This window comes from Sipha flava, unplaced genomic scaffold, assembly GCF_003268045.1.
Source record: "Sipha flava isolate LNK unplaced genomic scaffold, YSA_version1 109_pilon_pilon, whole genome shotgun sequence".
NCBI lineage: Eukaryota > Metazoa > Arthropoda > Insecta > Hemiptera > Aphididae > Sipha > Sipha flava.
Genome location: NW_020271726.1, coordinates 1,662,800 through 1,685,500, shown reverse-complemented (window position 1 = coordinate 1,685,500; position 22,701 = coordinate 1,662,800). Strand labels below are relative to the sequence as shown.

Below are 22,701 nucleotides of genomic sequence, written 5' to 3'. Positions count from 1 at the left end.
ACAAACTACTAATAAAACCCATCTGGACGTATGGGATTCAGCTATGGGGAGCTGCTAAAAAAACAAACATTAACAAAATTCAAGTAGTCCAATCAAAAACTCTCCGTCTCATCACTAACGCCCCTCCGTACGTCTCGAATGTAACTCTACACTCAGACCTGAACATACCGTATGTCAAAGAAGCTGCAAAAAATCACTACCTTAAATTCCACAACAGACTACAAAACCACACCAATCCCCTCATTAAAGATCTTTCATCACACTCCCTTCCGGGTAACACGGTAAGGAGACTCCAGCGTAAGTGGCCCAGAGACTGGTTAGCATAATACACAGGACTATACGTTAAACATTAAAAAAAAAAAAAAAAAAATATTGTCAGTGGATAAAGGGAAATCCCATGTTCTAGAATATGCGATGATTATTTCGTTAAGGTAATTTCGAGAATGTTCTAGACAATCGACGCTGATATATATATATATATATATATATATATATTTCGGCTGGTCAGACCCTCATTCAGTCAGTCCGTGAGTACAATCCGCGACACACCGTGAATTACACTCCGCAATGTCTATTTTAATTAAATGTAATTGTGAGTGATTGTTATTACTTAAATGCCACAATACTATTCATATTATAAAATTGATACAACGTTCTAAAATTTATTTTTAATATTTTATTTACAATTTATTCAAGATAACTTAAATAAAAATAATTATTTTAATATTGTTGTGTATATATTTATTTTTATAGAACTTCAATCAAAATTTAGATTTAGTTTTTATTTAGGTTTATAGTTATTTTATAGTTATGTGTAAGAAATGGATAGATAACCTGGCTATTGTTATTGATAGGTATACATGAGACTCATTTCTATTTGTATTTATATTAAATGGGCCCTAATTATATCCAGTTTCCCGGTGGGAAAAATTAACCCAGTATGCGCCTGCTTTGGCCTTAACTTGCTGGGGTAATCTGGTCTTCCAGGTTGGTGGTTGGACACAGGACTAACGACCTTACCTTGCAAAAATATTTTTGTTCAGGATTCATACAACAAGTCTCAGGCTAGAGTATGTAGTAAAACAACTGGAAACTGGAAAACGGTCTGCTATGTAGTACATGGAATGTGCGAACCTTGCACAAACCAGGTGCGGCTTTGGATTTGATTAAGGAGTTAAGAAAAATACCGAACGAAGTGTTTAGCACTTCAAGAAATTAAATGAGAAGACGCCGGGATGACCAAAACGTCTTAATCAACCAACTTCAACGGAGAGTGCGAAAAGGGTCATAGACTGGGAACTGGTTTTGCAGTGCACGAGTCAATTATACATTTAATAAAGGACTTTAGAGATATGAATCCTAGAATTGCAATTTTAACACTTAAAACAGACAATTTTGACATGGTACTAATTTACGCATACGCACCAACAGAGGATAAAGATAAGAGGAAAAAAAGCTGTTATATGCGACACTAGAAGGTACGTTTAACTTGTTGAAAGGGGATATAAGATTAGTACTGGGTGATTTAAATGCAAAAATAGGACGTGAAAAATGCTGCAGGTCGACTATTGGAAACCATAGCCTACATGTAAACACAAATGGTAATAGTATTATAGAAATCGACTTTGCTTTAGGAAATTACGAAAAAGACACGAAAAGACATACATAAATATACATATATCTCGCCAACTGGGAGACATACAAACTAAATTGACCACTTCCTAATAAATAATAGATTCAAAAATAGTATTCTGAATATAAGAACCTTTTGGGGAGCTGATATGAACTCCGATCACTTACTGGTTGGTATATGAATGAAAGTGAACATTATAAAATATTAGAAATGTAATCTAACAAATAGAGGACGAACTGATAAATCTATCATAGCTAAGTTAACGGACAAACAAATATGTAAGGAGTATGCAGAATGCTTTCAGAATATTATTAAAAGTAAACAACAAGATATGGAAGGAAAATCTCTTCTATATTCAACTAAAATAAATAACAAAATTTACATTTCTTTACAATAATATTTGTTCTCGATTTCATAGTAAAAAATAAAAATAAAAAACGAAAATGGATGATCTATTTCATAAAATATTAATTTATCCATGTTACTTCACATTTTTGTTCGTAGATAATTGGAGTAAAACTCCTTTTTCATAACACGACAAACAAATTATATCATTTTCTTTTAAAAAGTATTCTTCAATAATCTCCAATCGTATTGCTCCCACATATGTACCATTCATACTCTGGAAAAAATAAATTTTTATACTCATACTTATAGGTAACCACATATTTTTCTAGTTGAAATGGAACAAAAAAAAAATCTTTATATTAAATTAACTACACTCATTAATAAGTAACTAATTTTTATTATAAATGACTTTTTTTTATTTAAGAAAAAGTGTCTATCTAAAGAAAACGGTCGACAATTTTTATTAAATAGTTGGAGCAACAAATAACAATGAATGGAGTAGCATAAAATATTATATCAACGATTCGATTTCCAAAGATCAATTGATTCACATAAAAAACAGGATTAACAATTCAATTCTATCTTCTCAAAAATAATCGGTTTTTTAAAAGATCGGAATAAGGAGCTTGATTCAAAAAATCCATTCATCGCGTGAAATATATCGATTCAAATCACCACTACTTCACATTACATATTTTTTAAAAACTCACAGAGGTCATTGTACCACATGGTCAAACGTCTGGGAAAATTATTTTACTTTAAACAAGATAATAAATATTTTAATTTTAATGTGTGATAAGCAGGGCCGGCACTACATTTTGCGAGGCCCTGGGCAATACTTATTTTACCGATAACCATAGGCACCTAGGCCGTAAATAAAGCGATTTGGTAACAGCTGCACGCGATATTTAGACTAAATTTAAGAAATGCGATAAAATAAATTTTCTAGGGATCCCAGTTTCCATGCAGTGCGGTGTGCTATACGTGTCATAGTGCATAGTTATATGATATATTAAGGAGTGTACACACGAGTACACCAAACATGCAATGCTGCGTCCAGACGGAGTAACCATCGGCCCCGTGCCACGCGGCAAACACGCGTCCACATGGTACGGCATTTATTTCCTGATTTGTATTAAATCAGTTAATAATAATAATACATTATTATTCATGGTTGCTATAGAGTTGTGTCATTTTTAATGGGCAACTAAGTGCACGAGATCAGCAAATAATCTATATTTTTGAATCTTGAAAAACATGAAGTTAAAGATTTTTGAAAAATCATTATTGATCTTTGTATTTTTAAAAACAGAGAATCTTCAGTATCGACATTTTGATAGAATAAAAATTGTGTCTTCTGGAGATTACTATAAAAATCAGTTTTACCTCAGTGAAAAAAGTTTGTTTTGTTACTAATTACTTAAAAAATAATTTAAATACCTACTTAAAAAATAAGTATTGATGCCGCGCGGCTTTGCCGAAAATACGTCCACACACACGCGGCATAGGCTTTCCTTTGATGTAGACCGCCTACTAGGTCGATCGGAAATTATGCCGCGCGGCATCAAAAAAGGCTGCGGAAAATGTATTCATATATTTACACTTACGCCGCGCGGCCGTACAGTGCGGCAAAAGCTGCTCCGTCTGGACGCGGCTTTACACTCGCGATGCAATGTAATTTTTAATTCACTACGGACACGCGCGGCGCCAACGATCCACTATCAACGCGCACAGTTTGTAGCGAATATTTTCTTGCATAGTTCAGATGTTCGAAGTCGTACCGTGACTGATCGTTGTTGTTTTATGAAATTATTTGAAATTTAGTTATTTTAATATAAGTAATACAACTTCAGTAATATATCTCGATCAACCGTAGACAATTTTCTTTTGACCACTCCATTAGTTATTCAAATATGCAAATACAAAACTTAAAATTACACAAATACGAGTACTATATAGTAAGTGGTAAGTTACGACAAGGGCGTATTTGAATTGAAACTATTTGGAGGGGGGGCGAAATTAATTTTCCTTCTATACAAACTTAAAAATAATTTACAGTTCATTACCTACAGCTCATGTTCCTGTTGCTCATTCGAGTGAATAAATAAAAATACAAGTACGAAATTGAATTAACTATTTATTTAATAAATTTATTTAAAACCTACTGCATATAAAATAAGTGTTAATAATAACAATACAAATAGTTCCTATATTAAAATTGTGCCTTCAGTCTGAATTATGTATAAAAAAACCACAACAAATAATCATAGTAGTAACAGTACCTTTCAATTATTTTTTAAAAACCTTCGCTCTCCCCTAAAATTCGCCCTTGAGTTACGATGATGTACTAATACTAAATATCAGTAAATAACGATATTAGTTTCAAAAGCACGTTGTTAAAGCAACATGTGCGTTTTAAGGATGATAAAAATACGTCCACACTGCTCCGAACAATTATTTTGTTTTCGTTGGAAAAACCGACAAAAACTGGTTCACTCCGCGCCGTTGCATGTTCGGCGTGGTCGTGTGTACAAACCTTTAAATATAGTATAATATTGTTGTTTTCTTAATTTGTTTTATTAAGGTTACATTAGCCCGCATACGAACGAATGGCGCACGAACACAACCGCACGAATAATGTAAACAGTTCGATTGCATACGAACGAAGACGTTCGTTCGTGTGCGGTCGTGATTAGAGATGGGAATCCAACTCATTCTGCTGAGCTGAATCTTTCAACTCACTTCAGTGTAATGAGTCGAATCAAAAAGTCGACTCTCAACTCTTCATGTCTAGACTCTTGATTCGATTCACTAACTAATTATGACTATAAGCGTACAACGTTACGAATTTTTCTCAGAAAATCAGAAATCTTGTTTTAAGAAACAATAGAAATATTAATAAGCAAATCCGAAGGGAACTACTGTTTAAGTTGGTATTACATTTTGCGTTTGGATTCGCAACCATTATCCAGGGAGTCGAGTTTGTGTATCTACAGTAGTGCAGTTGTGAGTTGTGAGTTTAACTGAGTCACTAAGTCGCCAACTCTTGTAAAACTGAGTCGATTCGTCTAGTTCATTTTTAAGAGTCGACTAACTCATGAACTGCACATCCCTAGTCGTGATCGACTGAAGAGCGGTAAGATCAAACAAACCATCCATTTAATTTAAACGGCATTCGGCTCGTATGCGTTGTTTGCGTCGTATTTTATGTTAAATATTTTATTTTGACTCAATTGTGGAGTGGACGGACGATGAATGTTCATATCTTATAAATTTATATTAATCAAGACCAATTCTATGGGATCCTGAACATCCTCATTATAAAATGGGCAAGAAAAAAATTAACTTCTGGTTGGAAATAGCTAATGAATTAAAACGAAACTTGAACGAAACAAAGAAAAAAATGGAGTCTTCTAGGATCTTGTAAAAATGTTTGAATTTTTAAATTAAATACACGTGATTTTGACAACATGACTTCACTCGACAACAGTTTAATCGGTAGTAAGTATACTAGGTGTATCTGGAAGCGAACTTTAAGTGCATGAACGAACGCATTAATGTAAACGATACAGGGAATCTTCGTGCGGTAGCGTTCATGCGCCATTCGTTCGTATGCGGGCTCTAATGTAAATGCACCTTTGCACGCCAACGGATTTCTCAACAACTCGCTAGGTGATCCATACATTTTACGTTTTATTTTATGAGATTTCCAAACAAAATATTTTTTAATTTAAATTTTAAGAGTGAAGCCCTGAACAAATACCCCGTTTTGTCTGGTAAAATACGATTGAGAACGTTATTTTTGGTAACACGATTGAGAACGCTCGATATTTTTTTTTTCCAACGTTGCCAAATGTAATCGAAAGATAATTTTACCACCATAATCGAACGATAAAGAACGTTATACCGTTATACGTTTATCGGATGTTATTTATAACTTAGATACCAGACATACGAGAGAATGACTTAATAGGCGTTGTAGTCATCGCACAAACGTCAACGTTTATATTCATCAGTTTATAAAATATTATATTAAAATATATTAAACTAGCTGAATTACCCGTCGTTGCCGGGTTTAAGTATATAAATGTATGTAACTTGCCAAGATTAAATTTTGTTAAATCTATTGAAATTTAAATTAATTAAGATTTTTGAAATAATATTTTATACATATTAATTTAGTTATTATCATAACCTATTCGATAAGTTATAGCTTACAACTACCTGAACCTCTCTACAGTTTGGTATTCTGTTGAATACATATAGCATCTCACTTCTCCGAATATTTTACCTTTTGTCAATAAGTTCATGGTCTTTTTGACTTTTAACCGAAACACTCTTGCAATTATATCATGTCGATCATATGATCTTTGACCGGGAAGTAAGAGCTCTTTTATCTCGTCCCAGCGAGGATTACATGTAAAAGTAATAAAAAGGTCAGGACGACCGTAATGTCTAACGTAGGTCATAGCATCTTGTGTTCTTTCGTGCATGTACCTTGGCCCACCAGTAAAAGTTGACGGGAATATAACCATTTGGCCTAACTGATTAGCTTCTATGTCTCGTCGTCCAATCGCATCTTTTAAATGAATATAACTATCTGCACGCAATTTGGCTTGGTTGTTTTTGATGTAATTTAGTCTTTCAGTTTCAATTTTGGCGTATTCATCTACCAAATATTGACTGAAAAGAGAACGATAATTAACTAAATAGTTGTCTTCCCCTTCTCTGACCATTATTCTATATGAGTAAAAACTTGATGCAGAGACAGTTTTTTTAAGCGGTAACTTGGTTTTTGGATCGCGTTGTGGTATATTGATTGCATACCCATCATCCCCCCCAACAAAACATTAAAGGATACTGCAGTGCGTCGTATGCTCGATGTATCTCACTGATACGGTGAAGTGAGTTACTTCGGTTTTCGAGGATGATGTGTCTTCGATCAAACTGCTGATCTATTAACACTAAAGCAACTTCATTTGCCGTTGGTGCATTATACCTGCCTCTATGTTCTTCTGGTGGTTTTTTATCTGCATGTATTACAACTTTAAATGACTCTGAAGGAGGTATTTTATCGATGGTAAATTGTAATGATCAATTGTAAATTATACGGTGGCATGCCTAGTAAATCCAATGAGTTTAAAAACTCTGTTGGATAATTTACAACTTCAGTAGCATCGCAAACTATATCTAGATTTGTATGACACCAAGTTTTCTGGTAACAAATTTTGTATCTTGAGATTCAATTCGTTGACCTCCACATTTTTTGCTACTAAAATTGCTCTTTCTGCCAGCCACTCATGATTTGTGTATTGTCTGTGTACACTGGGACATATCTGGTCAATGAGAGCATCTTGCGAATAAATGATTGTGCAGAAATCGTTCGGTAATTTTATACATCCCGTTTCATCTGTAGTAACTTTCCCATCTCCAATATCTAACAATTGTTTTGAGAATCTTTTGTATGCAGCTTTTTTTGATTGAATCAAAATCGAAGTATCGAAATCGTTCGCTATCTATCTTTATATATATTTCGACCATGAATTGTTGACAAAGCTTATGCATCGTAAAATAACTTAGTCCTGATCGCGTCTAATCATCAACCGATATGCATAATAATTTTTTGAACTAACATTCTTATTTGTTTTGGCACCTGTTGCGGGATCTTTTTGTTTAATATTTATGCAATATCCGTCATTTACTACCAAAAATAAAACTAATAGTTTTTAAATAGTTTTTAATAGTTTTTTTTAATAATTTTTTAATATAATTCATTTTCATTAGCGCAGTTATCGACCTGGTCAAAAAATATTAAACCGATTTCAACCCTTTAAATTTAAAATTTCGAAAAATCCTTTCTTAGCGCACGTCTACATCATAATAGCTATCTGTATGCCAAATTTCAGCCAGATCCGTCCAATGGTTTGAGCTGTGCGTTGATAGCAGTCAATCAGCTTACTGTTTTATATATACAGAAGAAGATATTATAATATATTAAAATTTTAAATAACTTTTCGTGTAATGGAAAATAATGAAATTAAAATTATACGAAGTGAACGAGGTGAAGATCTAGTACTATTAGATAATAATAAATATTGTTTAACGAAGTTGAAGATGCATTCTTGGAGTTAATCGCTGTTTTCCCAAATGAAATTGGTCACATTTTTTCAGATTATGTTTTACATAATTACATAGAGCCTGACTGTCCGTTCAATACGAAATTGTGGGCAATGAAACTTTCGGAAAATCCCAGGTAAGTTTCAAATAAATTAATACTTGCATATTAATAATTATTACAATTAATAACTTTCTACGACTACCAATGCCGCTGAAAGCTTTCATAGAACATTTAACAGCCAATTTTACAGTTCTCATCCAGCAATATATATTGTTATTCAAACACTAATAGAAACACAATCAGAAACTTCATTAAAAATAGCAACGGTAGAACAGGGTAAAAAAAAGAAATGCCAATAAATCAAAAGAAAATATTAATTAATATTCATAATAAATATGTATATGTGGTATGTAACAAATAAAAGTTCTAGTAATTTATTAAAATATTTAGATTATGTTGGATTACGCTATCCCGCTATAACTAATTTATAGATAACTCATTCGTCATTACATTTTTTTAATTTATTTTTTTAACATATTTATATATTACATATGACTTTTTTCTAGAATATTTGTTAAATGATAAATAGTAAATGATATGGCAACGTTGCACGTAAATTAGTTCTCAATCGTATTCTTTTTTGTATTTTTTTAGGGTCAGTGGTAAGTTCTTTGTTATTTTTAAATGTTCTTAATTGTTCGGCCAAAAAGGTATTACGATCTCAATCGTTCGATAGCCGTTTTGTCTCCCACTAACACTGGCTTTGGTGATAAGCTATTAAAATGTCAACATTTTGAACATTCAATAATAAAAAAATTAAATTTTACACAAATTTTGTTAAATATTGTTCACAATGCAAAATTAAATGGTACAATTACCTGACCTTTTTAATCACTAAATAATATTAATAAAATTATATACTAACTCCTAGATCCTTAATTACTGCCAAGCCATTATATTCAATCCATAATTGACAATGACTCCTAGATACAGTTTCATTATTCAAAACAATTGTATTATTCCATGATCTTCCGATATTGTTCTGAAAATTGAAAAATTAAAATTATTAAAACAATGTACCGTATCACAATATTGTATTATTCAATCATAATTGTGATCAATAAAATTAAAAATATACCAATCCATAGTTCAAGTTGAAAATTTCTTCATACTTATCATCTCCATTTTGAAAACATTTTAATATCCACTTATTCATATTATAGTTTTCAATATAATTATTTTTTTAATTTAAAAAGCTTTTCAATTTGATTAAAGAACAATAAAATAACTAATTTTTTGTTGTTAATACATGGATTATGTTTACTACTTAACGACTACCACTAAATTCCAACATAGAATAAGTTAAATGTATTCTATAAATTTATATAATTTGTCGCACATACAAATGTACTATACTTGCTGTGTTTGTCCAAAACCTGTCAATTAAATTACCCTATATAATTATTATTATTATTATTATTATTATTATTATTAATTATTATTAATTAATTATTGTTAAATTATCAATTGTCTATAAAATCAGGGGCGTCTTTAGACTTACTTCTAGGGGGGGGGGGGGAGACTCAATTTTTTTCTTTAATTCAGGTTCAACATTTACAAGTAAAATTTTTAGTGATATTTAAATCAGGTAAATCCTTAACATTTGTGGTTTTTTTTTTTAATATAATACCGAATAGAAATAGAAACTTGGAATCGACTTTTGAGTAGCTCTCTTTTAACACCTGTCTGTGTTTTGAAAGTTACGCTTTTGTTTTATTTGATTTTTCACTAAGTATGGACTCGATAAAAAGGCCAATTCAGTATTCACAAGCAATGCGTAATTTGATTTCGTTAATAAAATGATCCACATTAAAAAAATTTGAAATGAATATCTCACATATAATTAATTTATTAAATATGGATTCAGGGGAGTGCGATCGCCCATTCACATAACCCCCTAAAATACGCACATGTATAAAACTGGTCTCATACTACACGTTGAAACACCCGTAGTCGAATTCATCCACTGTCGCGATTTTGTATATACGTGCATGTAAACCATATTGGAGTCCCGTATTTAGGGGGGAGCTACACGGTGCTGTTTTCCATGGTGGTTGAATATGCGAGGGAGGCTATTTTATTTATATTTTCAATATTTAATGATCTTTTTTTTTTTAAATGAAACTTCTTTACATAATAAAAAGTGTATCTCAAAAAAATATATATATTGCCAATCACAGCGTCATGACATACACACACTCACATACTCGGTAATGGTTGAGTATTGTCAATAGATCCAAAGATTTACAAACAATCAATCTATCCTTATGTTCACATTGCACTTAGAATGTTTTTGTGTACACCAGCTACTAATTGCTCTTTAGAAAGATCATTTTCGACCCGCAGAAATTTGTATATGGTATAATGGGGCGTTTTTTATCGTTGCCCCCGGGTGTCGAATTCCTAAATACGGCCCTGCCGTTTGTTTTATTTTCGGCATTTAAACTCCACGTTTTAAAAATACGAAAACTAGCGCTTTGTGTGAAACTAACTTAAGTTTTGTAATAATGTGAATGAATAAATGATTACCGTTAAATTCATGTCATTCAGATATGAAATAAATGAGCTAGCCACCTCTACTAAGTCTCAACTGGAGATTTTATCTTATTCTGTGATTTGGCTAAATGCTGTCCTGGCAGGGGGAGGACATGACGCGAAAACTCATACTACAAAGTAGAATACTTTAACAGCATTTTAAATTTTGTTTAATTAATTTATTTCTTCTGTTATTAATTGATATTAAATTATCAATTTATCTTGTATATTTAAAATTCTCATATATTTTTTTATATTTTCTATATTAATATATTATCCAGAATGTGTACAAATATTTTTTCTTGATTTAATAGACTAATTCTTTTTCAAATATATTTATATATTTATATATATTCTCATCATTGAAGACCAGGGACGGCCTGGCCCACCGGGATACCGGGAGGTTCCCGATGGTCTGACCTATTTATTGGGATTTGTCATTGGCCTAACGGCCGTAACACTTTTTTTTTAAAATAATTAGTTTCTAAAAAAATTAAATAGTTAGTTTTTAAAAGAAGTTTTTGCACTTCAAAAGTTGTCTAAAACATAGTTAATAACATTTCATAGGAATATCCATGACCGCCGATAAAATAAAAATATAAGTTGAATAAACAAATAAATATGAAATGTTGTATTATTTACAATGACGCGCCCGCTGGAAGGTTAATATGAGTATTTTGGGATACAGAAAAGCATTATTATTATTGTGTATGTTTCGCCGACAGAAATGAAGGGCTGGGGTTGCTGAGAAATTAAGTCAAGTTATGTGTAATAGTTGTAGAAACTGTACACTGTGTTGTTAAAAGTATTGATAAAATAAAATTTATATAGTAACGCTCATCAAGTCTTAACAGTTGCTTATAAGTACTTATTGTGTCTTCCTGTTACCCAAGTTGCTTGTGAACGATCTTTTTCTACTTTAAAGTATATAATAAATAGGTTAAGAAGTAAACTTACTAATGAAGCGTTTATGTTAATGTCAGTTGAATAAGAAATTTCGATAAATATTGATAATGATCAAATAATTGATTTATCGTCACAAAAAATTAAGCTTTCAACATGTCTTAACTTATTAATTATATTTAAAATATAAAATTAATTATATAAGCTTAATTGATGTATTTATATTCTTTTTAGTTTGTTTACACAAAATAATTTATTATAAAAAATTCAATCATATAGTAGGTATTGCTTTTTATAAAAATTAATGGCTAATAGAACTTTTTTTTTCAGTTGTTTAAAAGAGAATCAGTGGTCGAAATGGCTCAAGATAAGTGGAGGGATGCCTTACAATTCAAATTTCCTGATATCATCATAACATTCTTCACACCTTGTGTACCTATAATATATTTATTTTTTTTTTAATTCACATAAGGTATATTATCTTAGTCCGTGGCTCTAAATACGGGTATAATACGGGTTATACTAAACAACACGATGAGCCGGGCGCCCGGGTCTGAATGTTAAAAACAATTATTTTCACCGAAAAAAAAAATGTCTTATATATGTTACGGTGAATGATGTAAACGTGGTAAAAGACGTCATTCCCCGGTAAATGACATCATTTACCTAAAAATTGGTAAACGTTGTAAATGCAGACATTCTCCGGTTATTGTCGTCAATCACCAGTTTAATTGGAGAATGATGTTTAATACTTTTATAAACGAAAATCCCAACTAGCAATAACGTCGATAACCCGAATAATAATGTGAGATAATCTTTTAGTTTATTAGTTAGTATCGACGGGTATATTATAGCGAGTTGTATTTGCTACAAATGTGTGTTTTATAATATTATTTGTAAAAATTTGTGACAGAAATGACAGAATATGGGGTGTTGAAATACAAATATACACGAGCACAAATTTCTCTATGTAAAGAAAAATTTCTAGAGCTAGATGAAGCCATGAAAAAAATTAAAGACAGGGAAATAACATTAAGAGAAGCAGCAGGACATGGAATAGCTGGTCATCAAGGATTTAATCGATGCAACTGCAAAACTGGTTGTGGTACTAAAAAATGTGCTAGCAATGTAGTGGAAATGTTGTGCAGTTCAAAATTTCTTAGTAACCAAAATTGTACAAATAAATAATTTGTAATATGCACGTATTTTATTATTTTTTTTATTTTAACAATAAATTATTATAATCATTATTATAAATAGTACCTATAGTAAAAAAATCAGTGTATTATTTGAGATTTATCATCATTTACCACCAGTTTTGGTAAATGACATCAATGACCGGTGAAAGATGTACATTTGAATTTAAAATCTGGTTTTTTACATCATTTACCTACATAATCGAATCATTTTGGTAAAAGACGTCATTCACCGAAGAATGACCATTCACCAATATTCATCTTTTACCGTAACATATACAAATATATATGTATAAATATAAAAATGATTATAAGTATATCATTTTAAAATACAAGTCTTAGGAGGAATGCGTTATTCTAGACAAAACAAGTAAAGGGATGAAAACTGTAAATACAAAAAAGTAGAGGGATGCCATCCTTCCGTATCCCCCCCCCCCACTTCGAGCACTGAAGAGAATACATAGAGTCACAGAGATAGACTTAACTAGGCCTTCAAAATTGAATTGACATGAACAGACAATAGTCTCACAAAAATATTGTTACTGATTGAAGGTTTATTTTTTTTTATGTCCACTTATACTTATAACAAAAACTAAAAGATTAGATAAATCAAATAATTATTAAAGAAATTGGTAGTGTTGTTGGGGGGGAGGTTGATTATAAATACTAGTATATATAATCAATGATATCACTAAATCTAACTGATTATGATTGAATAATAACATTGGGTTTTTCCATCTTGTTTTTTTTGTACTAAATTCTAGTGATGGGAACAATCGAGAGAAAATACTCGAAATACTCATTGTTCGATGTAATCGATTGTTCTCGATTGTTTTGGAAATCATCGAGTGATTCTCTCGGTATCAAAATCAGTTGAAATAATGAGTGAAAAATACTCGATTACTCATACACTCGTTTAGTTCCGAGTTATTCTCTCGGTAACAAAATCCTATATCAGTTGAAGTAATCGAGCGAAAAGTGCTGGTTAGTTTAAATTAGTTCTAAGATAATATAACACTTAACTAATAGGTAGTCGGTACTAGATTACTTTTTGTTTCTACTCTTCTAATCATACCCGAAATATTGGTAATCGAATTATGACAAAAATAAAAATGAAAAATTGTAAAATGTTTCGATTGTTAAATATTTTCGATTATTAATCTCTCGATTATTGAAATCACTCGATTGTTCCTATCACTACTATATTCATCCCAGAAAAAACAAAATTACGGATTCTTTATTTTAAAAACGATGGTCAACACACATCTAAGGCCGAGCGCCCACCAAAGTAACGTGACATGTGGCGTGGCAAGTGAAGTAGCAAGTAGCATGCATCTAGTATGCTATTTTGTATCAAAACAATGTAATTAATAGATTTAACGCCAAATAAAGTGATACGACTGTGATATGACAAACTACATGTTACTTCGGTGTCATTCAAATGCAGCATGTTCCATTTTTTGCCACGTGTTACGTGTTTTTACCGACTAGAGTGACAAGTGTTTTGAAAAAATATTGTTATTTTAATTATTTTATTAATTTTCTAACTTTTCTTTTCATAATTTTCTAAATTAAAAATGAAAGACGATCCAGATTTTAACATACATTTTGTTGGTGTAATTAACATTGTTATTAACATTGATTAAATTTACTAAAGCCAAAAAACTTTCGTCATCCGATGAAGAAGAAGACATATTGACAACTGGTGTTACTAGTTTCTAGATACATAGGTAGGCGTTGTGTCACACCATTCGTCATTTTGTTGTTACGTGTTTGCTATATCACTTGCCACGCCACACGTCACGTTACTTTGGTGGGCGCTCGGCCTAAAGCGAATTATACTTGTTTATTGATACTCGGCTATTAGTAGATTTAGTAGAAATCGACAAAAAAACCCAACAAAATCAGCAGATAACAAAAATTAGAACCAAATAACTAAAACGAAATTATCGTATTATATTATACTTACCTATATATTATCGCTGTAATTGTACAGAGCTGTATTAGCGTAGTCGGTCTATTTACTTAATCTATACATTTATAATTTAATTTAAAATTAAAATTAAAATTTTGAATCTTGAAAATTAGATCAACAAAAATCAAAAAACACGTTTACCAAAATACAATTTCATATAATATGTCCGATTTTGATTAAAACAGGTAAAATGCAAAAAAGTCTCAAAAAATCTAAAAAAAGCACTATGAACTATAAAACGCAAAATATGCAAAAAAAAGCAAAATAAAATTTTTATTTGGGTTCTCTGTATCATGAAACACATTTTTAACTTATTCTGCTATTTTTTAAACATAAGAAATATGCAAATGCTATAAAATCCCAACCCTGCTTATTACTATAACATTATTTTATAATGAAATAATAATATTTATTACAGAAATAAATATTATTCTTTAATTAAATTCCACAATGACTAGCATGCATTTTTTTTAGTAATTTTTATCTTTTTAGGATAGTTTTCTTCCTCTCCTGTTCGTTTGTCTTTTTTAACCCACGATTCAATCCATTTTGTTGTGTTAATCTTGTCAATTGGTGGAAAATTAAACAAAAAGTTCTCAAAAGGTTGTCAAAAGTAGAAAGTAGAAGCACCGTACGACTATACAACCGAAATCACTTCAAAATTATATAGTTATTTAGCCATGATTATTGTCATCAACGGTAATCGTTTTCTGGGAAAAAATAACCATTACTTTGTAGTTTGCTATAGAAAATAGAAATAAACGAAAACAAAATCCAAATACACCGTTCAAAAGTAAACATTCTCACGAGGAGACTCATTTTTAGCATTCCTCGCTTGATTAAATGAAGGATGATGTTGAAACAGTTGCGGTTTTTAAGGGGACGAAGGGGCGTTCCCCCCCTTGGATTTTTTTTTGTATCAATGATTATATTATGTATGTCATATTATTTTCACAATATATGTTCAACATTTTTTTGTAATTATTTATTGATTTTTTTTTTTTTTTTGATATCAGTATGAACTTTGAATTGATAACAATGGAACAATATGCATTATTTTTAATTAAAATTTCACTAAAATATGCTTAAATTGCTTTAAATTTATTACTTCAGTTATGCATTTATTATCTATGTTTTTGTTTAGATTATAGCCAAATCAATGGACTTTTTACTATATTTTTATATAAAATTATGTACATGGTTAGATGTAAGTATGATTCAGAGGCTGTTATTTTATAAAGATCCCAATAAAACTAAATACTTGAATTATGAAATAAAAAATGTATATGTCAATTAATTATTATAGGACCATAAACTTATTTGATGTATGTAATTATGGTGAGTGCCAATAAAAACCAAAAAAATTTAAAATAGCGCCCCCCCCCTTGATGTTTTATCAAAACTGCCACTGCGTTGAAATTTATGGAAAAATGAAAGCGGACTCCGTCCGCCCGCGTTCCCCCTCAATTCGAGCACAGGTAATACCATGTCTTGTACTAAATAACACAAGTATATTAATTTATAACTTACTGTTATAAACTACTTAACAATCAGTGTACATTTAAAAAAAGTTTATAAATGTTTAGAATTAAAAAACTGATATAATTATCAGAATATTTTTTTTTAAATAATTTTTACTGAATTAAGTTGTGCACCAAGTGTAAACAATTTGTATGTTATGTAATTATGTTTTAATTATGTAATATATACTATAAATTAATAAAAATAAAATTGTCCATTTTTAGTTAAAATATTTTCCAATATAGTTTGAGATCTCTTCCTTTTTGAATCTTAATCCATAATAACTACTGAAAATTATTTTTTATTACACTCATTATATTGACTTACTGTATACTGGTTGAGCATTGATCTTGAACTGAAATGTCTTATTTTGTGTCTATTTGAATGGAAATCATACCAGCTGCTTGAACTTTCATAACTATTGACTTTTTCGTCAACATATTAATTAAATCAATTATTACATTAACAGTAGTTTTTGATAAAAAATTTATTAACGACCCTCTTAACCTAACCTTGAACATTTATTGACTTATGAGATGACATGCATCTTTTGCTCAACTACATTTAACTATTTTATCAATATGTTCATTTAAAACGATATAATGTTCTTTTAAAAGTTATATTAAGGAAATTACCATTGTCTGCAATGGGGTCTAATAACGATAATGTGTACTTATTCCTATGAACTTTGTAGATAAGACCTCCTTAGCCTAATAATTTAACAGCATTTATTATTTGAATATTTTTCTTTGCCTCTTATTTTTTATTATTTTTTTGTGTAGAAAATTATAAAAAAATCTATTTTTTTTTATTTGAAAATGTAAGATATGCTTTAGAACAGTTTTTATGATTATTACTGTTTTCAAGTTCATCAATATCCTGATAAACATGTGTCCAAATATTAAGCCCTTAAGTGAATACATTTGGCTTTAAAGAAAATGCCAAACATACACTGCAGTAAATTGTCAAAAAATAATTATTAAAAGTCAACTAACACCGATTGGTTTTATTTTTTCTAAAATATGCTTTGAATGATTTAAATTAATGTTCAACAAGTGGTTGAATAGGATGGAATTTAAAAAATCAATCAAGCATAAACTGAGATGACTTTTGAAAACAATTATATATGTCGGTAGATTATTATAAAATACATTATATTATTTATCCATAATTATTATCTACAGAATACAACCAAATAAATTAAATATGTATTACAAACAACTTATTTACTATACTTACAATTTCAGCCATAACTGTTACTATAACATATCAAAAAATATTATTGTTTAAATTTTTATCATCATGAGATGATTTGGGCTTGTGATGAGGTGAGAGGAAACAAAAACACTAAGAATGGTAATGACAACGAATGTTGAAGGGAAAAGAGGAAGACCAAAATAGAGATGATTGGATACAATTGATAATTATATGAGAGCTGTTGGTGTTGGTTGTGCAAAATTTAGTTGAATAATTAGTAGACTAATATTAATACATTTATAAAGAGTTGGTTGCACAAATTTAAGTTGAATAATTATTTTGTAGTATATGATGCAAACTATTTAATAGTCAGTAGCAACAAATAGAAGCTTCTGCCCTTTACTTTTTGTGATCCCCAGTTTAAAAATCACTGTTTTAGATCAAGTAAATGCATGTCATATCAGTAAAGTAAAAAATAGACTATAGTTGATTAAAATAAATAATTTTACAATAAAGTAAATATAAATATAATATACATTATAATATAAAACAATTAATTTTATAATAATTCTAACGCTTAAACATTAACATCAATTCACAATGTTTAGTATGAGGAAACATGTCAACTGGTTTAATTGATTCTAAAATAAAAGGGGCAGTTTTATTATCATTCCTTAATAAATCTACAATGTTTTTCATAGTTATTGGACTATCAGCTTTACATGATACATACACCAGACTATTGATTAATCGATTTTTTCTAATAGCATTAATTACCCTAGGATCTACAGAAAATCAAAATTAATAATTAAAAAAATTAAAAAGATTATGTCAACTTACGCACTCCTGCACGACCTGGATTTAAAACTGCACATAATTCATTGCTCATGCTTAATTCATTTAAAACTTGATTCAAAACCTGAAAACAAAATAGAATAATTATCTTAGTTTGTTTATAAAAATTATGTCTGTGGACTTACTATTTCTACTTTTCCCTCTATAAAATCACAATTGTGAATATTATTAATTTTTGCATTTTCTTTAGCGTCATTGACAGCCTGTGCTACAGATTCAATACCAACACAAGATTGGAAATGTTCACTGCCAATTAAACTTACAGCACCTTTGGATAAATTATATTTGATTAGTAAAAGATTAAATATTATGATTATCTAATATTACCAGTGCCTGAACACAAATCAAGTAGTGTTGATGTTTTTGATAAAGAAGTTAATTTGAATAATTGATCATATAAAATTTTGGCCGCTGAAGTATTGATTTGAAAAAATGAATCTGGAGATATTCTAAACTTAAGCCCACATAAATTTTCATATATGAACTTATCGCCATCAACAAGGATAAAAGTCGAATCTTTTGAACTCCTTGTATGTAAACTAAACCAATTAAACAAAATCAATGGATTGAAACATTATATAACAAATCTCATTTACAACCTATATTTCTAAGAAAGGTATAAATATTCACCTAGGATGAAAATATAATGAATGAATATCTATGTCATTACATTTTAAATAATCATTAAATTTAAATTGTTCATTTAACATGATTTCATTAGTATAGCCCCTAGGATTGGCAATTACTATAGCCATTATATCTCCTTTTACATTACTTCGCACAACAATTCCTCTCCAAAAGCCACCATCCAGATGATCATGACTAACAGGTAATTCAGATAATCTAACAAACTTTTCAAAAACCTTTCGAAATAGTTAAATGTATTTCAATAACACAAAATATACAAGATATTAAAACCAAATTTTATTTTTTAATATACTTGAGCAATATTCTTATGTGATTCTTTCATATTTATTAGCTTCATGGTAGGAATACAATAAATATTTCCTTTAGGATCACTCACAAAGAATCCAAGAGTTTTAGGGTTACCATCTATACCCGGTCGGAAATTAAATTCATCTTTATTACGGTATTTGTTTATCTGTGGCTGGTTGAGTAAACAAAATTAATTTTGACATTCTTCTAGTACCTATATAACCATTGGTAAATACCTACTGCTGGAGAAATGGGATAGACTTTGGGTAGTCTAATAGGTGTTTTTAAATTGTGTACTCGACTTCGAATTTCTCTGCTAATTCTGTTAGTCCACTGTTGTTTAAAATTTAATTGTTTATCATATGGGATTCGACATAGCGGTGTTACAGCATTTTCTAATGCTTGAAATTGTGTGTCTTCAGTGAGTTCAAAAATAGGCTCATTGACTTCATTCATTAAAACTGAACTCTGTAGAAAAAAACAGTTGAAAGTTACACAATCAAGATGCACACAAATGTATTATAAACAAATGATAAAAATACAAGTTTTTTTTACAGTTCTAAACTGTAATAGTTTTAATCAAATATTTTAAATTTGAATTGATATACCTTTTTACGAATTTTTATCTGATTATGAGTCAGGATACAAATTGCTCCAAGTCTTTTGTTTAATATTTCATGAATGTTATTAAAGCACCAAGACGAAATTTTTTTCAATAAAACCATGATAATACAATTCTTAAGACAGATATGCTAATACGTAAGCCGTTAAAACTTAACTCGATATAATAAATAAACATTAAATATTTAAATACAATGAAAAGCGAAAAACAATTTACTTTAATAACTCCTTTATTTAATCATCCCTCAGCCTTATCAAAACACTAAATAGCATTAATATAGATAAAAATAGATAAATACTATCTAATCACAATTAAAGATATATAATTATATATATATTAATATACCTCGACCATGACTCCCGAGTTATTATACAGTGAAGACATGTGTATGGTAAAATAATGAATATTTTACATATGTATTTATGTTAATATTGAGTATAGTAATGATTAGTACCATGTTTATACATTTTCTTGATTAGAAGTCTTATTGTTTTGTTTGTCCGTGTCGTTTTTTACATTGATTGTTTATAATTTGTTATTAATTATTAGTAATATTTGTTATTATGTAATGTACCTATTCGCATTTTTCTTTTTATTACTATATTTAGTTTATTATGAATTATTTGTTATGATTTACTATATATATTTCCTACCACATACTATAACTTTTTTTATTATACTAATCAATAATTCTCCAGATATTATATTTGGAAAAGAAAAAAAAAGGAAAACTATTACAGGAATGATGCAAACTGATAATCCAAAATAAAATTTGAATATATTAATATATACTGCTTTGAATTATTAATTAAAAGTGTATGATAATTTTTAAGTGAAAATCTTTAAAATTACACAAACAATTTTTTTTAAATAATTAGTTCTTTGATTTTTACTGTATAAACCAGTGCTTCCCAAACTTTTTCGACTTACGGCGCCCTTTTTGATTTAAGGTTTTTTCAAGGCGCCCTTCTCCAAGACATAGCATGACTAATTATAAGGAAAATGTTGGACCTGATTGTATTTCATGACGGCGTGGTGCCTTTAAACAGACATCGCGGCGCACACTTTGGGAACCTATGATATAAACTATTTTTTCCGTGAATAACTGGTTAAACAGTTCTATTGAACTGGTCCTACTGTAGGCCTCAGGTGTCATGGTTGACTGATTCTTTGTTATCGGCTTGCCGCCCAAGAGTGTCCAACCTCTGGTATTATATCACAGAATATAATTAATAAATACCTACTAGCTTCTGTGTGCCTCGCTTCGAGTGAAATTCGCTTAATATATTTATTAGTAATTAATATTAGTAATATAAATTAATAATATTCAAAACATTTTTTATGTAAAATTTATCATGCAATACTACCACGGTTACCACTTGTGATAATGATTACTATTGATATTTTATGAGTGGAAAACCAAGACGGCTTCGTCGTCAAAGGCGTTCGCTATCTAGCAGATATCCACCTAATTGTTTTTTTAAAAGTATTATGGTACTAAACTTAAGGCGGGATCCTACGGTGCGTGGCGTGGCGCGAGGCGCGTTATTCGACTTGTACCATGCGCGCCTGTCTAGGCGCGTCCTACACGATCCCACGGCGCGGAAGATTGTCGCGAACCGTGGGATTACCTTTGATCATATGATTTGACGTAACATTTCCTTTAACGCGTGTCATAGAGACCGACAATCATTGGGAACAGTCGCGCCGCGCCATGTCATGCCATGCCGCGCCGCGCCCCACCAATCCCGCGGCGCGTTTATAATACCGCGCTGTACCACGCAACGTGCCTCGCGCCGTGGGATCCCGCCTTTACGATTAATATGTGGTATCAAACAAATAAAATCCAATATATGTATAAAAAAAAAAATTAATAGTAGAGGGCCAACCGCCGTGTATTTGAAAATAATCAAGTATAATAATTGTACCCGTAGAATGTTATGTATCTCCTCAACAATAGTTAAAGGTTAAATATGTGTATTATTTATTATATTTAATAGACGGCATAGAATTTAAAAAAGGTATAAATATGCATATAGATCTTAATATTTCAATAAAATATATATTTATGATTACAAAAGTATTATAAGTGTTATCTCCAGTAACCTAACCTATAGCATAACGAAGGGACACTTTTATTAAAGTATGTTAAATACAACAATTTATAAGTCTCATAAACGCTAGATAACTTGACATTTTTTGAAATATGGAATTATCAAAGTACAAAAACATTCAAATACATCATAGTCGGTTCAAAGAAAGAAGACATAACACATAACTTATTCTTTCAATAATAATTAATAAATATATATACAATGTGTATCTGCACACAAAAAAACTATAAAAATGGGGATAAATCTTCCTTGATGTTATCTGAAAAAAAAATGTATGAGATAAGTGAATACTTTATAATAGGTGTGTATAAATGAATGTTGGCGTTAGTTACGTTTTACACTCTAAACATTCTTAGTGAAAAACGCACCCAAGAAAGACAACATGGAGATCGCCAACGCCTTTTTCACATTCAGATTAGGTACATTATAGTACTTATCATCAATAATAAAAAGTTATATAGAGGGAATATATAAAATATAAATAATTTATGAAAGACAGAATGTGGACATTTCTTGTAATCATGTGCTTTTAAGCCTAAAGAATATATGAAGAATATATAAAAATATGAAACATAACAAAATCAAAGCAAATACTTTTATTATTATACAACATTCCAGTAAGATACTAACCTAACCTAACGGTATAAGTAAATAAATTATAATAATAACCGACAATAATATTTTCTTA

At 30.1% G+C, this 22,701-nt stretch overlaps 2 protein-coding genes across 3 annotated transcripts; one reads left to right on the top strand and one right to left on the bottom strand.

Moving 5' to 3' along the window:
* Window positions 1–1,352: 1,352 nt before the first annotated feature.
* LOC112687035 lies at window positions 1,353–8,458 on the top strand. Its single transcript, XM_025559563.1, has 3 exons — window positions 1,353–1,458; window positions 8,090–8,234; window positions 8,296–8,458. The coding sequence occupies exons 1-3, from the start codon at window positions 1,353–1,355 to the stop codon at window positions 8,456–8,458; spliced, it is 414 nt and encodes a 137-aa protein (XP_025415348.1).
* Window positions 8,459–18,002: 9,544 nt separating this feature from the next.
* LOC112687138 (tRNA (uracil(54)-C(5))-methyltransferase homolog-B-like) lies at window positions 18,003–20,425 on the bottom strand. 2 transcript variants are annotated; one of them, XM_025559701.1, is made up of 8 exons: window positions 19,886–20,424; window positions 19,518–19,745; window positions 19,282–19,449; window positions 18,972–19,204; window positions 18,669–18,880; window positions 18,467–18,609; window positions 18,327–18,405; window positions 18,003–18,271 (listed from the first exon to the last, which is right to left on the bottom strand). In XM_025559701.1, exons 1-8 carry the CDS (start codon window positions 20,000–20,002, stop codon window positions 18,057–18,059), a joined length of 1,395 nt encoding a protein of 464 aa, XP_025415486.1. In that variant the 5' UTR covers window positions 20,003–20,424; the 3' UTR covers window positions 18,003–18,056. The 2 variants fall into 2 exon arrangements, with proteins under 2 accessions (XP_025415486.1, XP_025415494.1); XM_025559709.1 differs by having other exon boundaries at window positions 18,165–18,271; window positions 18,331–18,405; window positions 19,886–20,425.
* Between the last annotated feature and the right edge of the window lie 2,276 nt (window positions 20,426–22,701).

Bases quoted from the DNA above. Each gene is read 5' to 3' on its own strand.
- LOC112687138 (XM_025559701.1), bottom strand. From the start codon at position 20,002: ATGGTTTTATTGAAAAAAATTTCGTCTTGGTGCTTTAATAACATTCAT. The intron at 18,610-18,668 runs GTAATATTAGAT...ATTTATCCAAAG, and splicing joins TGATTTGTGTTCAGGCACTG to GTGCTGTAAGTTTAATTGGC. The intron at 18,406-18,466 runs GTAAGTCCACAG...TTTTGTTTTCAG, and splicing joins TAGAGGGAAAAGTAGAAATA to GTTTTGAATCAAGTTTTAAA.
- LOC112687035 (XM_025559563.1), top strand. From the start codon at position 1,353: ATGAATCCTAGAATTGCAATTTTAACACTTAAAACAGACAATTTTGAC. The intron at 1,459-8,089 runs GTTATATGCGAC...TGTTTAACGAAG, and splicing joins AGATAAGAGGAAAAAAAGCT to TTGAAGATGCATTCTTGGAG. The intron at 8,235-8,295 runs GTAAGTTTCAAA...ATAACTTTCTAC, and splicing joins AAACTTTCGGAAAATCCCAG to GACTACCAATGCCGCTGAAA.